At 39.6% G+C, this 16496-nt stretch overlaps 1 protein-coding gene across 3 annotated transcripts in view; it reads left to right on the top strand.

Annotated features, from left to right (window-relative positions):
• PEPD (peptidase D) overlaps positions 1-16496 on the top strand; it is a 136515-nt gene that overhangs the window by 12033 nt on the left and 107986 nt on the right. For 2 of the 3 annotated variants that reach the window (XM_062500030.1, XM_062500029.1), the window contains exons 4-6: positions 10265-10328; positions 12329-12376; positions 14020-14081. In XM_062500030.1, coding sequence (XP_062356014.1) covers positions 10265-10328; positions 12329-12376; positions 14020-14081 — 174 coding nt within the window. The remainder of the gene's footprint in view (positions 1-10264; positions 10329-12328; positions 12377-14019; positions 14082-16496) is intronic. The other variant, XM_062500032.1, reaches the window with a different exon arrangement.

Genomic DNA, 16496 nt, shown 5'->3' with positions numbered 1-16496 from the left:
GAAGCTATTCGCCCTTGTCCTGTCACTCCAGGCTCTTGAAAATAGACTTTCTCCATCTTTCTTTATGGCTCCTTCAGGCACTGGAAGGCTGCAGTTAGGTCACTCTCAAACTCCTCTACCAGGCTGAACAATCCCAGTTGTTCGAACCCTCTGATGATCCTGGTGCCTTCTCTGGGCTCTGTCCAGAAGCTCCACACCTTTCCTGTGCTGGGACCCCCGGGCTGAAAGCAGCTCTGCAGGTGGGGTCTCTCTGAATCCCCCCTGCCCAGCTGCCCACGCTGGCTCAGCCCAGGGTGGGGGGGTTTGGGGTCCCAGCCCTCATGGCCAGGGCAGGGCCAGCCCTCATCCCCCAGCACTCCCAAGTCCTCCCAGGGCTGCTCTTGACCTGTTCATTCCCAGCCTGGATGAATCCTGAGGGTTGCCCCAACACAGGTGCAGCTCTAGCACTTGATCTTGTTAAACCCCATGAGGTTCCCATGAGCCAGCTGCCGGATTTCTCTGTGGACAAAAATTACTTTTCCAGAAAAATTAATGTCTGGATTGCTCTTGCCACTTTACTGACAATTTTCTTCTGTAAAAGCGCTGCTCAAATGCTCAGACTTCTCAAATATTCAGTGTAGTCATTGTCCCAGTATTCTCACTGTGCACAAGGCTTACTTGGTCTGGGATGAATGTGTATAGTTTTTATGACTTTTACTTCAGTAATTATTTTCATAAGTCTTTTCTTTCTTATGGCTTTCTTAAACAGCTTGAGTTTCTTGTTGAGAAGGCTTGAAACCATAATAGCAATTTGTATCAGTCCATTGATTGGCCATCTCTACCAGCATACACCTTTAAGAGAATACTTCAGTTGGTGGTTTTGTAAGCATTAAAGTGCTTCCTTTTCCTCTCCTCTTTTTGATTCAAGCATATTGAGGAAAGAACCAGCACTAAGCAAATCTGTTTGATGATGCTGCACCAGTTTTTTAATATCCGTATGTGACTTCCAACCACAGATTGAGATAGCATGTCTCATTTTGGTGGTGTGGCAAAGAATGTTGATAACCCCCACCAGGCACTTCTTATTTTATGCTTTATGTAACGTGCTACCAGGAGTACTGAGTTCAGTGATACAAACTCTGATAACATTTTGAAATATCACAGAATCCAAGTTTTCTTTTTTTATCAGGCGTGCCATGTGTTTTTTTCTACAAGGACTTGGCTGCTGCTGGTAGGAAGGTGAGCTGCAGCAAAAGAAATGTCCATGGGGGTTTGCCAGCAGTGCTCCAACAAGGCTCTGCACAACACACTGCCTTCTGCTGTGCCACTGCCTGGCCTGAGGGCACAGCTCTGCTTCTAGTTGCCCTGCATTTGGGAAGGCTCTTCAGTGAAAAAAGCCTCAAGTGAAATACCTACAGTGGTTCCTTTATTCTTGCACTTCTGAAATTCCACCTTCTTAGCTCTTGATGTTAACTGTTTTCCTTAGGCTTTTATTCCCAGTGACCTGCCTATGCTCAGGAAGGACTCTCTGAAAGAGTGTGGTCTCTGTTGAGAAACAAAAAAAGAAAAAACAAACTCAACTGCTCTGTTAAAATATGTTAGAGAAACGTATCATCAATATTAATGGTTCTTAAAAATTAAATGTGAGTGTAAAGCAGGCAGGTTGTGTTTTACTGTTGTGTACCCTGTGCTGGAGCTCTGGCAGTCAGAGCAGATGGCCACAACGCCAGTGCTGGGGGACACCAGGTACTTCTTTGTGTGGCAGAGACAACATGACGTGAGTAGGGCACTGTGTGCAAGTCTAGGTTCTGTCTTTTCTTTGTGCCCTTTGAGTTGTTGTGTCGAGTTCGTTTAATTTCTTTGTGGTTTGGCTTTCCTTAGAAGTTGTAAAATGGGAATGTTATCATCCTTTTCCTTCTTAAAGCTGTTCAGGCCATCTAATGCTGCTCTAAAAATCAGTGCTGCTTTGTCTACCCCCCCAGTATTGGTATTTTTCCAAAGTACAAGCAGAACATCTGCTATTGGCAGATTCAGTATATAATTTCCTTTGTTAAGAAGCATGGATCGAGAGCAGTGTTTGCGGGAAACACTTATTGTATATAGTGATCTAGAAATTACATTTAATACCTTAACCACTGTAATTCTTACACTCTTTTTTTTGAGAAGAGAGCTTTCTAATGAGTATATGCCATCAGATTAATGCTACAAGAAATCATCTGGGCGTTTCAGTGTGTAAATATTTCCTTGGTCACAGTTCTTTCTGTATAGAGCCCTTGACTCCAAGGAAGAATTTTATTTGCAGAGAGGAATAAAGCAAAGGTTACTAATTGCAAGTTTTCTGTGTTTTTGTTGGGTAGCTCTTGAGAGTATCGCTTAAATGTCTAATAGAGACACTGCTACTTGAGGTAGAGTTTATAGAAAGTCTGAAGAACTGTTCATCTTTTGGAAATGCATGTGGTGGGAATAGCTAAGTAGGAGCAGTGAGACTGTATACTTGAAGCAGATGAAATAAGGAGGTCGGTGTTTAGCTTTTACTAGGACTTACTGTGAGATTCTCCTCAATGCTTTATTTCTGATTTCCTAAGTGCAATGGCCTGTATTGCTGCTCATAGTTATTCTGATGCTGCATGATCTGTACAGCACTGGGAAGGGCAGTGTCACACACCCAGTACCTTGTGTCCAGCTTCATGCTTGTGGACTCTGCTGTTCTGCCCCTCAGACAGATGGGGCTTTGCTTACACTTCTGCTTGTCTTCCATCAGATCAGCTTGAGTTGTCATCTTCATCTTGATTTCTTTTGAAGTCCATTCTTTTCTCGAAATCCATCTTACTGTGGACTGAATGAAAAGGAGCAGGGAATTTACATGTGTGCAGGTAGTTTTGTCTTTCAAAGAGTGTAACTAATATAGAGAAATGTTGAAGTACCATTAAGATAGTGAAAACATTGCTGGAGGCTGTCTGTGGCCAGCAAGTCCATTAGTACTGTTTTGTTTTAAATCTAACTTGATGCCTTTTAATCTTTTTTTGAGACAGTGAAATTCCTTTTGGATATATAGGTGATGGCACTTTTTTTGGACAAAATCAGGAACATCTGCTGGTGTCTTTTAAAGTGTGCTGTGTTGTTCTTCCTAGCAGTTCTTGACACCCTCTCGTTTGGTTAATGCTTTACCATCTGTTAACTTGATGACATTGTAATGAAAAGGGAGTTTATTGGTGAATCTTTGACAGAATTATAACATTGTTTTTGCATCCCTTTTCCTCTTTCAGCTCTGCATATGCTGATGTATTTCTATTCTTCTGCTTTAAATTTTGCCAAGGTTGTTACTCTCTATTTGCAGTCTCTCTGAAATTTATACTCTGCTTTAAGCTCATTCTAGCAAGTTGTTATCAAATGAGTTGTTGACTGTGTAGAACTTCAAGTGCTAAAGATTATGCTTGTCCAATTTTCTCCTTGTGTATGTGCTTTCCCTCATTTAAGTGAGGAGAAATGTAATTTAATTCATGCCTTATGTTTGTGCTGCAGTGCCATGTAAAGGTGCTACCTGCAGGATATTGTAGGCATTTAATTTGCTCAAGACAAAGTGATTTTGCCATATAGTGTTGGTTTGTATCTGTTACTCTGAATATGAAAGTCAGGGTTGAATGGAAGAAGCAGAAAGCTTTACTGTGAAGTTCACTAATTTTAGCCTTTCTGTCTCACTACATCAAGAATCATCCTCTCCTGATTTTGTGATAAAAGCTTGGACAATTTTTCATGTATTTTAGGGAATAAAACTTGAAGAACCTGTTAGGAGAGTACTGTACCCTGAACATTATTGTGTATTTAGTTATTGGTCTATTCTGTTATTGTTCCAACTATGTTAATCCTTACTTTTAATTACTGCTTGTGAAAACATCACTTTCTGGTATCTACCAGGAGCTGTGGATCCTAAAGACAATAAGACTCTTTTTCCCTGACATAGTAGGAGTTCCTCAAAATGGTTTTTGACTGGTTATTTTGAGATTCCTACAGCTCCTTTTGAAAAAAAAAAAAACCACATTAAATAAATGCTGTTGGGTTTTGCTGGTTGGTTGGTTTCATTTTTTTTTGGTTTTGGGATTTTGTGTGTGTGTGTGTGTTTTTGTTTGGTTTTGTTTTTTTTCTTGCTAAAGCCAGGGACAGTGATTAGAAATTGTAGGTAATTCCCATTATTTGCCCTAATATAAATTCAGTGATAGCATGTGTGGTCAGACATCCAGAATACTGCTTTGTTGTCTGTGCCATTTGATATTAAATTAATATTTCATTTTGCAGAAGAGCATTTACATCAGATTGGTGCTTATGGCAGGCTACACCTATTGCTTTCTTTTATACAACACCTTTCTTCCAGAACAGCTGCCAAACACAAAGAAGTTCAGATGTGAGGACTTAAGGAATTCTCTGAAACCATTAAAATCTCAACATTAAAGGTGTATAATTTGCTTAATATTCCTACTGAACATACCATTTGGATTTTTTTTCCTACATGAATGTTGTACATTCTAGGCTATGCAGTAAGATAAGTAATCTTGCACTAGGAAATCCAGCTGAAATGCTGAAGAAAAGCTAAATTGGTCTGCTTCAGGAAAAGCTGAATTTCATTTTAGAGCAGATGCACTGTAAGAACTAAAAACTGAAAATCTGTCCTAGAAGCACTGAAACACAAAATAGAAAGCAACCTTTAGGAATAAGTGTTAAATATATTGAACTCTGGACGAATGCTTAGATGCAAATGAAAGCATATGCCTAAAATGTGTATCAGCAATTAGGCTGCAAATATATTAACAGGTGGCTTAATTTGTTTCTTTCAGGAATAGCTATCAGCTGTTACAAATTCTGTTCACAGTTTTTCTTTGGCATTTGTGATTTAGATCCATCTAATTTTACCTCTCTTCTGAATAGAGTTCTGAAAACTGGAACACTTTTTATCATGTTGGTATTACAAGGCTATTGCTCCAGAGTCCTTTAGCATACAAAGAAATGTTGCTTAATGGAATTCTTACAGTAATGTCAAATTTGTACAAATCTCTTAAGATTTGTGTTATGAATTCTTGTGCAATGTAATGAACAACAGGTTTAAAATGTTTTTAGACAATGAGACCAAGTTTTTATTGGGTTTAAAGTGGAAACAAAACATAGTTGATAAACTGCTGCAAAGAAATTGTGAATTGAATTTTGTTCAAATATGTAAAAGCTTTAAAATACATTTTTTGTATATTTATAGAGATATGTAGAACTTTCATAGCTGTTCAACTTACTGATGTATAAACAGAAGAGTCAGTGTTATATTCCAGTTTGAGGATCACATCAAAGTGGAACCAGATCTAATAATGTGGTCTGGCAAAATCTGAACTGGTGTGATTTGGTTGTGATTTGATAAAGCAATCTGGTTTTTAAACATGCCATCATGTACCATGGGAATTTAGTTAAGCCAAATGGAAACGTTTAGAATAAACTTGGATTTTTTCACTAAGATTAATAACTGGGATCTGTAATTACTAGTTTTTAATATTATGCTCCCTTACACTTTTGCTGGTGGTTTCTGTGTTTGAAAAATGTGTGTAACAGAAATTAAGTACAGTTATTGTAAGGTATTAATTCACTGTCTTAGTGTTTCACACTGTATTTTTACAGTGAAAGTTTTGCTGCTGCTCCCCCACCTCATTTTTTCCCATTGCTGCCTGAGCAGAATTTTGTTTAAAATGAAGTTGTCACTTGTTATCATTGAAGGATGAATCTTCAAGAGTTGGTGCTTAAATAAAAGTGTAGCTGTTAAAAATGAGGCAGTGTATAAGAATTCAAATCTTCTTAAAATATAGCTTCACATTTTTAGACCATCTTCAGCATTTCCCAATCACTGAAAATATTGAGAGTAAGAAACCAAGCAGGTGATCTTGATGGGGCAGAAAACCATGGAAGAGAGAGGAGTTGCACAGGAAGTATCAGCAGAAAGTAAACGGCTTAATGTTTAACTCAACACAAGCTTTTTCACCGGAGATTGGGATGCATTGTAAGTGATGAAGTAGAGACAGTCTCTTATTTTAGGGGTCCTTTGTTGCTGAAAATGAGAAAAATGAGCACCATATTCATGTAAATTAATATCAGTGCAGGACTCTTACATTTTCTTTCTAATGGCCATAACTCTGAGATGCCAGATTTTTGCCTAGATGCTTGGCCATGTGTACATGGGCATGTCCCAGGAGTTTGGAGTTGCTTATTTCCACTATAAGAGAAAATGATGACTCCTATCATTCTGGAAGTTAACTATTGACAATTCTAACTGTCAACACTGGTATTTGCTTGGCTGGAATTATAAAACTATAGGGAAAGGATATTGAGCCTTTTGGGGGCTGATATGCATTACTCTCTGTAGGTTTTTATCAAGTTGTGTTGTCAGGGAATCTAAACAATTCTGCGCACCCCAAGCCTCTGCCTGAAGCCTGTAAAGATTAGGTCATTGCTTCTGTTCACATCAGTTTACAAAAGGGTTGGGGTTAATTTTTTTAATAGGTAAATAGGCATGATTCATTAATATCTGGGATCATATCTTCCACTTGGGTAATCCTTCTAATTAATTTATGGTTTCTGAGGGGCTTTTCATACGTAGTCTCTGCAGTGATTAATCAGAATTCTAAAACTGGCAGCCCATAGCAGTGTTATAAATGACAAAGCCAAACCTAAAAATTGTAACCAGCTAACTTACTCTACCTTCTTGAGAGTCATTTGTGGAGAGAAGTATTCCTCATCCCTGGGAAGTATCAGATGTACTTGAAATTATGATAACTGAATGTAACTTCTGATTTTTATTATGCCAGTGAGAATTTTGTGGAAGATACCCTGTGACAATGGTGATCAGTGCTAGCTTTAGCCTGTTTTGCATTCAAATTGGATAAAAATGGGTACTGAGCACTTTATCTGCTTAGGACCCCTGCACTGATACTTTTTGCAGTAACTACCATGTTGTGCATAGTTATCTTTCATTGAGCCCCACTAAACTGGGGAAAAAATGGAAGAGAGTAGAGAGATTATGGAAAGGTACCACTGAGAATCACAGAATCATGGAATGGCCTGGGTTGGAAAGGATTTTACAGATCGTCGAGCTCCAACCTCCCACCATTGCAGGGACACCTCCCAGTGTCCCAATGTCCAACCTGGCCTTGGGCACTGCCAGGGATCCAGGGGCAGCCACAGCTGCTCTGGGAATTCCACCCTGTGCCAGGGCCTGCCCACCCTGCCAAGGAACAATTCCTAATTCCCAGTATCCCATCCATTCCTGCCCTCTGGCACTGGGAGCCATTCCCTGGCTCCTGTCCCTCCAGCCCTTGCCAATTGTCTCTGTCCATCTTTCCTGCAGCTCCTTCAGGCCCTGCAAGGCCACCCTGAGCTCAGCCCAAAGCTTCTCCTGTGCAGGTGAACAATGCCAGCTCTGCCAGCCTTTCCTCCCAGCACAGCTGCTCCATCCTCTGCTCATCCTGCTGCCTCCTCTGGGCTCTCTCCAGCTCCTTGCTGGGCTGGCCCAGGGCTGGGGCGGCTCTGCAGGTGGGGTCTCACCTGGGCAGGGCTGAGGGGCAGAATTGCCTCCCTTGGCATCCTTTTCTTCTCTTGCTTCTCCTTCTCCCTGACCTTTGGTTGCTTTCTATACTGCTTTTCTGTATGTGACAGCATAGAATTTTTTGGCTCTAGTAGAGACTTCATGTACATTTTTTCCTCTATGGTTCTGCAATAGAGCTGGTCTTAGAAATCTTCCCAGTGGGAGAGGCAGGTTCATCACTGGAGCATCGTGGCTCCTGTGGGATGGCAGTTTGTGGGAAGTGTATATAAATTTATTTTTCCATCTAGTTGGAGGTGCTAAGTGACTATAAAAAAGTGAGGCAGAGCTGTGAGTGCTTCAAGAGAGGAGCTGAGACGTCTGGCTCTCAACTTCATGCTGCAAGTCTTGCTGACTTTTGAGCGAGATAGCAAGAAGATGAGCAGGGAGGATCAGGTCTGGGAATCGTGGCAGCTTGTCATTAGGTGTGATGAAGTCAAAAGTATCTCAAAGATGACCTAGTTTAACAACGGAGGGAGAGGATGGAGGTTTGTGGGAAGCTGCTGTTCTCTTAAAGTAGAGAAAAATTCCTCAGCCTTGAAAGAATGATGAGCCACTTTTGTTCCTCAAAAGAGTCATGGTGTACATAAAAAGAGACGTTGGAGGCATTAAAGCTGGAACGGACTAATATTAACCATAACCAAAGAATTAAATTAGTAACTGTGTCCTGTAGGCTACACAATTATAGGAGTCAACTAGCAACAACAAGAACAAAAAAGGAGTTGAGAAAGAGCTTGTGAAAAGAAAGAAATTTTCTTACTGGAGTCATAGAAAATGAGACCTATTCTTCCTTTAACTACATTAAATGAAGTCAGTAAAATCCAGCACACCTGTGAGTATACTTTTATGAAATATTCACTTTAAATTAAACAGTTCTTTGATTTAAACAATGCAGCTAATTATAAAAAGGTGCTTTGGATGTATTGCTCTAAAGAGCATACGTTACCATAAATTACCATTGGCCATACATTAGCTGGTTTCACAGTTGGAATTCTTCTGATACCAGATGAATTGGTTAAAACTGTAAAAGATGACAAAACCAAAAGGTGCTAAATCTGTTTGTCATGTTTCTGATTATTAAAATACTTCAGTGTGTGAGGAATAAAGGAAGAAAAAGTAGAAGCCTGCAGGGGAAACAGCCTATGCAAAAGTTGGAGGTAAGGGAACTATAATATAGAGAGTATATAAAGATAAAAGGATATAGTGGGTTGTTTTATATTATGTGTGAAATAAGCCAGGGAGAAAAGATAAATGATAATTGCTTTGAAATCTCTCTCACTGATAGGAAGAGTCTACACAAGGAGTATTGTAAAAGGGAACATATAATGAGATAGTTTTGTGTTACTTTGGAGCAGTATTTTCACAGTTAATAAATTTTTAAAAATCTGTGATTTTCTGCTTGAGAACACCATGAATGGTTTCATGTTGTTCATGTCACAGCCAAGTACTGTTTGGAGCATGAAGAAATGTAAATTATCAAGAAGCACACAAGATTTAAAAAGTGAGCATAAGGCACTGCTCCAGCATCCGGGTACTGCTGTGCACGTGCTGTGGTGTGGAGCAGCTCCTCAGGGTGCTGAGCTGTTTGTCCCACCACTTCCTCACTGGATGGTCCTCACTGCAAGGGTTAGAAATGCTCTTTGGCCTCCAGCCTCATTTATTCTTTCCCCAGATGTCTTGTGCTCTTGTTGTGTAATGTTTACATAGTTGAAGCTTTGGTCCTGCACGCATCACTTGCTCTCCCGCTGTCGCTCAGGAAGCAAAATGCACGGGATCCTCCAAGCTCCAGCACTTCAGTCATGGCTTTTTCTCCTGTTTTCTTTATTCTGGAAGTAGAGAAATTTTCTTGGTGGAAGGATATAAACTGGTTGATTTTATTATTTTGAGGCTACGTTTTCAGGATTACAGAGGTTGTATTGATTTCAGTGTTGGGGACGTGGAGATTTTGTAATCAGAGGCTGAAGTCTCCTGAGTAACTGGCTGCTACTATACAGTGAAAGGAATGAGCAGCAGTACAGGCACTGGTACAGAAGACAGCAGAAGAGCCCTGGAGGGACAGACTGCAAGCAGATCCTTCATGTTCTTCTTGCCTTTAGAAAAATGTCTTTGGCTGGATATCAGGAGAAATAGAGTAGAAGAGATTTAGTTTTTGACATGGACCTGTAAAGTTGCCCACTCTGTTGGCTTAGAGGAGTGGATTTCTGGTGTCCTGAGGAACAGAGGCAGCAGAGCCCATGTCTTAATAGCCCTTAGTCTGCTAGAGCAGTTACCAGGGTAAAAAAGGAATGTTTTATTCACTCTTTGAATGTAATACAGGGTAGGCTAGTCTTTTGTTATTTCCCCCTCCTTCCAAGGTTTGGTGAATTGGAAAGTTGTGTATAAATGACATGGCAAAAGTCCCTAACAAAACTGTCTTGACTAGAATGGGAAAAAACAGCATTCATTTTGAGAAGACTTTGCTATCTAAGCATGGACTGGATAAAAGTACACTGATATTTGTAGCTGTGGCAGCTTTCTGTGTAATCTCCTATTTTGAGAAATAAAGTTAAAGATTAGTAAAACATTCCTCTTAGCTGATTCTATTGTTGAATAGTAAAGAATATTATTTCTTTGTCTGTGGCCTTGTTAAATATAAGAGCAAAGCTAAACCCAAATATTTCTTTTTGTTGTTTTTCAAAGGATCCACCCCCCTGAATTCTTCAAGAACAAATATGCTGTGGATGAAGCCCACTATGTGACTGAGGTGAGTTGTCTCTGTCTCTGAATATTTTTTTCTGTGCATACAAAATCAGTGAGTGGCAATGACTTTGCTTAATTTTAGTCCCATTCTTACTGGATGTCCCCTGACTTGGTGGGATCTTCTCTCCCTTCCTTGTTACTGGAAAATGTCCTTTTATCTTATAAAGCACTTGTAAATATTTTTTAAGGCTGCTCTTTTGATCTGAACACAGTTCTTAATCCAAAGGCAGTGTCAAAAACATGTTTTGTGCATGGTGAGTCCTGTCAGTGTATGGCTTTATCCAACTGAAACATGTCACTAAATACTTATTTTGGAATGCCTTGGAGATTTGAGGAGATTTCTGTCAAGGAGGTTGCATGTCCTAGCTCGGACTTGGGAGCCTACATTCTTTTTATGCCTCCAAAAAGCTGTTGCGAAAGGCTGCCTGCCTCACTCTTATTCTCTATAGAATCATCCTATTACTTGAATAAGCAAATATATTCCAATTTCTCAGTGCAAGTGTGCCTTGCTTAGTTAGGTTTCTGATTTAATTTCTGAGCAGATGTTTGTACACTTGTGCACCTGGCCAGCAATCGTTTCTTTGGTAGGAAGGCTCAGCAGGTGAGGACAGTATTCCTGCCAGGCTCTGTGTGTGACTTTCATGGAGAGCAGCTTGAAGAAGACTCCTCTGATTCTTCTGTTCCCCTAGAATACTAACTCTGACTCTCTAGACCAAAAGTTGTGCTCTCATCAGCTGTGAGGAGGTTTAATTTAATTTTCATAATGATTCCAACAACAAAGTAAAGTTTGATCTGTATGTTAGAAGGTGGAAGTGGAGGGAGCTATGGAGAGGTTGATTTTTGCCATGTGTGAGTTAGAGTCCTGTAGTGTTCAGGTGCTTTCATGCTCATCTGTCAGATGGTGAAAATTGCAAGTAGAAAATACATGTTTTATTTTTAAAAATCACATTCACCTTAGTCATTTTGAGTCACTTTCTGTCAACAAATATCTCTATGGCAGTTGTATTCTCTGTATTTTTACTGCTTAAAAACTTCATTGATGGGAAAAAGAGCTCTTTATGTGGACCAGTAAATAAATTTAAAAATTAAGGCTGCTTTTGACCTGGACTGCATGTATTGGAAGTGGGAAGCTCTTGAAGCTTGTAGCCTAACTTCAGCTCTCAATGATTCCTTCTAAAACTTTTGCCTTGTTTGCCAAGGAGTTGGTTTTCTACCATCAGGACACCAGAGCCCTTTTATTATAGAATAGATTTATGTCAGTGAACATGTGTAACTGTGTTATCCTGGTATTTCATGGGATTAAGAAAAATAAACGATGCAATTGATATTTTTGAACTTCCTTGCCATATACTTTCTTTTGTTAATATTAGTAGTATGCTATGAAGGTGGTTTAAAGTTGATAGAATATTGCTCCATGAAGCTATGTCATGTGTTCATTGCCTCAAGGTATGTGTAATTCAGCACCCACCCTTCTGCAGCTACTCTGAAAGCCCAGCACTCTACAAGCCCAGTGATTTTGTTCTCAGTTTGTGAATGTTTGAAGGAGACTGAAGGAGCCTAATAAAAGGATTAGTCAGTGAGAATAACAGTAAATATTCTTTGCTAAGCATTTGGCACATTGTAGTAATAATATTAATGCAAGTGTTATCTGTGCAGGAGAGAGCACCCTGATGTTCCTAATTTCTGTGTGACATTACAACTTTTTGGCTCCTATGTTGTGTCTTCCTAATGATGACAATAGGCATGAGTTATAGTTGGTATTTATGCCTTTAAAGGCCAAGGCCACAGTCAACTTGATCATTGTGTTTCTGTCAATATTTTGTATTCTGCTGTCTCTTGTTGCATGTCTCAGGTAATACTACAGTATCTGAAAGGTATCAGAGGAACGATTTTGTCTTTGCAGCTCATTTACTTTATATATGGTGAATATTGATGAAATTGGTATCAATGTGGTTATGAGGAAGAAAGAAAGACAAATAACAGTAATCTAAAACCTCTTTTTAGATATCCAGTGTATTGGCTTTGAAGAAACCTGCTGTACTTTTGACTTTGGTAAGTCATAATCTGAAAATACTAAATTTCTTCAATAAGGATACCAGTTTATGCAGCATTTCTTTGCACTGTCATTCCCTATTTTTTCCTCCCCATTTTACACTAAATTTGAGGTCACCCGTGTATAACAATCTAGTCTTCTGGCCCCTCCATGATTTCAAGATTTGTAGCCTCTGGCCTCATCCGTTCTGCATTTTGTCTGTCTAAAGATGTATTGGTTTTCTGGTAAAACATGACAAGCCATTGCCAACCTATCTACACTGACTCCAAACTCCTTTTTCCTTTCATGCTGTTCTGGTCATGTCATGAGCATGTTTGGGCCTTTCTGTGGGAATCCACAAGGATTCAGGGAATACTTTTTCTGCATAGAGTGGTTTAGTAAGGACAGCTTCTGGGAGGAGTGAGGCACTGTCAAATGCTTGCTAAGTGTTTTGAATGGTGCTTGCTTATTTCTTGGGAAGAAGCATGAATGAGTGGAGGCAAAGACTGCAAGTTTCTCCTTCCCCATCACCTCTCTCCCACCTGCTCTCCTGCTTTACAGGTGTTTTGTAAACTCTTACTATCTGTTTTATTTTCTCCAATCTTTATAAAAATTACTTGCTGACTCTGAGCTTTCCCTTACAGGAAATGCAGTGGCAGCTCCTGGATTTCTTTTTTTCCCATGATAGAGACCAAACAGAAATCTCAACAAAAAAAATCCCTCCTTAGGAAGTTCTGTGGCCTCACCTATGAAGTCTTTATCCTTTAGGAATAGAGGGCCTAAATAGTTTTTAGTCTTTCTTTCACTTATATTTGTATACTCTCATACACACTTAAAAGATGCCCCTAGGTCTTAATTTTATGTTCTTTAAGAGAAATGAGAGAAATTGAATTTTTTACTACCTTGTGCTTCTTACTGTGCATTTCTTCACATGGAGTTGTTGAATAGTTATCACTCTGGGAGCATCCGGTTGTAATCAGGAATTTTCACATAACTTTTGGCTGAGAGGAGGGTGCTGTGGTGCTTTCACATTCCTCCCACTGCTGTGAAGAAGTATTCAGAGAAGGGAAGAGCATTTCTCTGTCTGCTATTGAATGGAAACCTGGTCCTCTCCTCCTGTGGTCTCATTCCAGATCTGCTGCTCTGCAGGGTTCCCCAGGCACATGTCAGAAGTGTTCATCTGCTGTGTAGCAGCCAAAATACTCCTACTTATGCTGCTTGCTTGAATGGAAAGCTGTAGGGGAGCAGCAAGCAAATTTAAATAGCAACATTGCCAAGGCAGGGCATAATAATTTATTTTAATATTAAATTGCTTTAGAAGAGACCTTGCCTATTTTTCCTTCTCTTGCCCTGTATAGTTATATTCTAGGTGTCACACCCCCCTCTCAAGAGTATAAGGGCATTAGAAATCAAAGCTTGCTTTTTCCTGAGCAGCACATCCTGACCTGAGTTCTGTGCTGGTCTCCTATGGAACTGATTATTTCTTGTATTGTATTTCTTGTTGTACAAACAGTCAGGGGGGTTTTATCTATAGTGATTCAGGTAAACTTAATGTGCAAGTTTTCCCAAATACTTACTGCAATCAAATTCTCCCCATGATTTAAATTTTAAATATATGTGTTTGGCTCAGAATCATAGTTCTTTTAATATTTTTTTCTCCCAGCGTGGTGTTAATACTGATAGTGGAAATGTCTCCAAAGAAGCTTCGTTTGAGGGAATCAGCCAGTAAGTGACACAGCTTTCTTGTACATTAATTGTTACATGGTTATGTTGAATTAATTTTATATTTCAAATTAAATTATGTTTTCTCTTAATGAAAGCATGTTGAATCAGATTAGATGCCAAACATTTTATTTCCAAAGAAATGTTGATCCCTGTTTCTAGTGACTTGAAATACAGTTGGACTTTTTTGTTTTTTAAATCTCTCTTAGTATCTAAGTTAATCCAAATTTTCTCTTTGTCTGTGTTTATACTATTACTATTTAAAACCAAATAGACTCATCCATTTCCACTTTTGGGATTGGAATATTTGATTTTCAGATTGAATAAAAATTAATCTTTAGGAGTAGCCTCTTTCACTGAGTTCCTTGTACATTCTTAATCTAGATATTAGGGATTCTGGTAATGCACAGTCTTCTGAAAAAATTTTATATGACAGGTGTGGAATAAAATCACAAATCACAAAAAGAAAGACATCATCATTTCTCTGTGTAGATGTGACCTTTTAGTGTCACATAATGCTGTCTTTTTATGAAATTTGGCTACTAGTGAGGTGAAAATGCCTTCCTGCATGCAGTATTTTGAAAGGGCAATAAATAGAAATACATCACAGCTTGCTCTGGGATGTGAGGATGATGGCCTCAATTTTTAATGAAATACAATTGTCTGTCTTTTAAAGATATTGTTTTTAGCTCAAATGATTGGCAAAAAATAATCAGTCCCCTTCTTTAAAAGCCTGTTAAAGTAGACAGTTGTGCTGAGATATTGAGGCCATTTTTAATGATTGTTGACTCCCAGTCACCCCACTGTATTTTTTTCCATCCTTCTCTGTCAACAGCACGTTAATTCTACAGTGAAGATGGTAGGGCACAGAATGTGCTGCAAGTCTGGTCACTCGTTTGTGTAGTCTGAGTATGCTTCCTGCTGGGGTTGTTTCTTTGTGTCAAGTGACCTGAAATCTGGAATCTGATTTCATAATTACTTTGTTCACCCCTCTGTATCCTAAATGGGAATTTAATGGTTCTGTGAGGGATATTGGGAACAAGGTGCCAGGCATTTAGACATCTTTTGCTGCCCACTGAGTTCAATACGAAGTATTCCACAATACTTGCAGGTCACTTCTGATGAGTGTTTGATGTCCTTTCTGCTGGTACAACCAATGAGTTCTGTTGCTTTGTCCAAGTAGATAGTCATCTTACACTCTCCACATACAGGTGGACTCCAAAATCTGTGTGGAGCAATATCTGCAGTTTTATCTGATACACCTCCACATGAACTATAAACAGTTATTAACTTTACCAGCAATTCTTTATTGGAATGTTGTACAAAAATCTGTTTGAACTACCAAAACCCCCTTTTTTACCCTGAATTTCACTAAACTCCATTTAAAGAGTTTAGTTAATAGCCCATTCACTAGTCAACATACAGCTAGGAAGTCACTCCATTTAGCATTTCATTTGAGATTTTAATAGAGCGTCCCCTACATCACTTGATATTTAAGCATTTATATTTAGGCATTGGCTTCTCAGTGCAAAACATGCTGCCCATGTGCTCCAGGAGGAGTGCTTCTCCATTCCTAGCAGGGATTTCCAGCTGTTAGCAGATATTTCTCTTTTGAGACCTGGCACATGTTCATCCCTCTCCCCCCAGAGGACCTAGGTCATTCATCTTGCTGCCTTTGACAGGTCTGGTTGGTACCAGTATGGAAGAGCATGCACTGATTTTGTTGTTGGATCAGCTCCCCTCTTCTGACAGAGACCATGCCTTCAAACCACTGGTCACTGCAGCCTTTCTTTGATCTCCCTGATTCTGTTTGTGTCTTCTCCTGTCCTGTGGTGGCTCTGGTGATCCATGTGCAGGGGGTCTGGAGGAGGGGGTGAGCTTCCTTTTCAACTCTGCTTGCCTCAGGATTTTGTAACTGTGTATATAAACCAGTACATTTTATATTGGTTTTCAGTACAGACCCATACCAATTTCAACTTTCCTGCTTCTCCACCTCTCCTGTAGCAATTGTTTCCTTTATAAAAAGATACATTTCAGATGTATTGATTATTTCCAAGAAGATTACACCCACAGCAATGTGTTCCTTCAAAGTGTGCTCCCTCCTGCCTGCCTGTGACAGTGCCTTGCTGGCTCTCTCAGTCCTTGGCTCAGCCAGGCTCTGCCCTGGCTATGATGCTCTATTTTATGCCTGATATGTTTGTTCTGTTTTCTGGCTTCCTGGCCAAGATCTGTTTTCTTGCTAGGACCGTTTTGTGTTTCTCTTGCTCCCATATGTCCTTTTTCTCCTAGGTTGACTTGGCCCAGTGGGGGTGGGGGGCATGGGAATGTTTTGTGATGGATAATAATGAAAATAATGTCTAATTTCCTGAAAAAGGTGAGTCTTGATCTCTTTGCAGGCTGTTCATCTACTTCTGTCAG

Source organism: Cinclus cinclus, chromosome 11, assembly GCF_963662255.1.
Source record: "Cinclus cinclus chromosome 11, bCinCin1.1, whole genome shotgun sequence".
NCBI lineage: Eukaryota > Metazoa > Chordata > Aves > Passeriformes > Cinclidae > Cinclus > Cinclus cinclus.
This window is presented reverse-complemented; position numbering and strand designations above follow the sequence as displayed.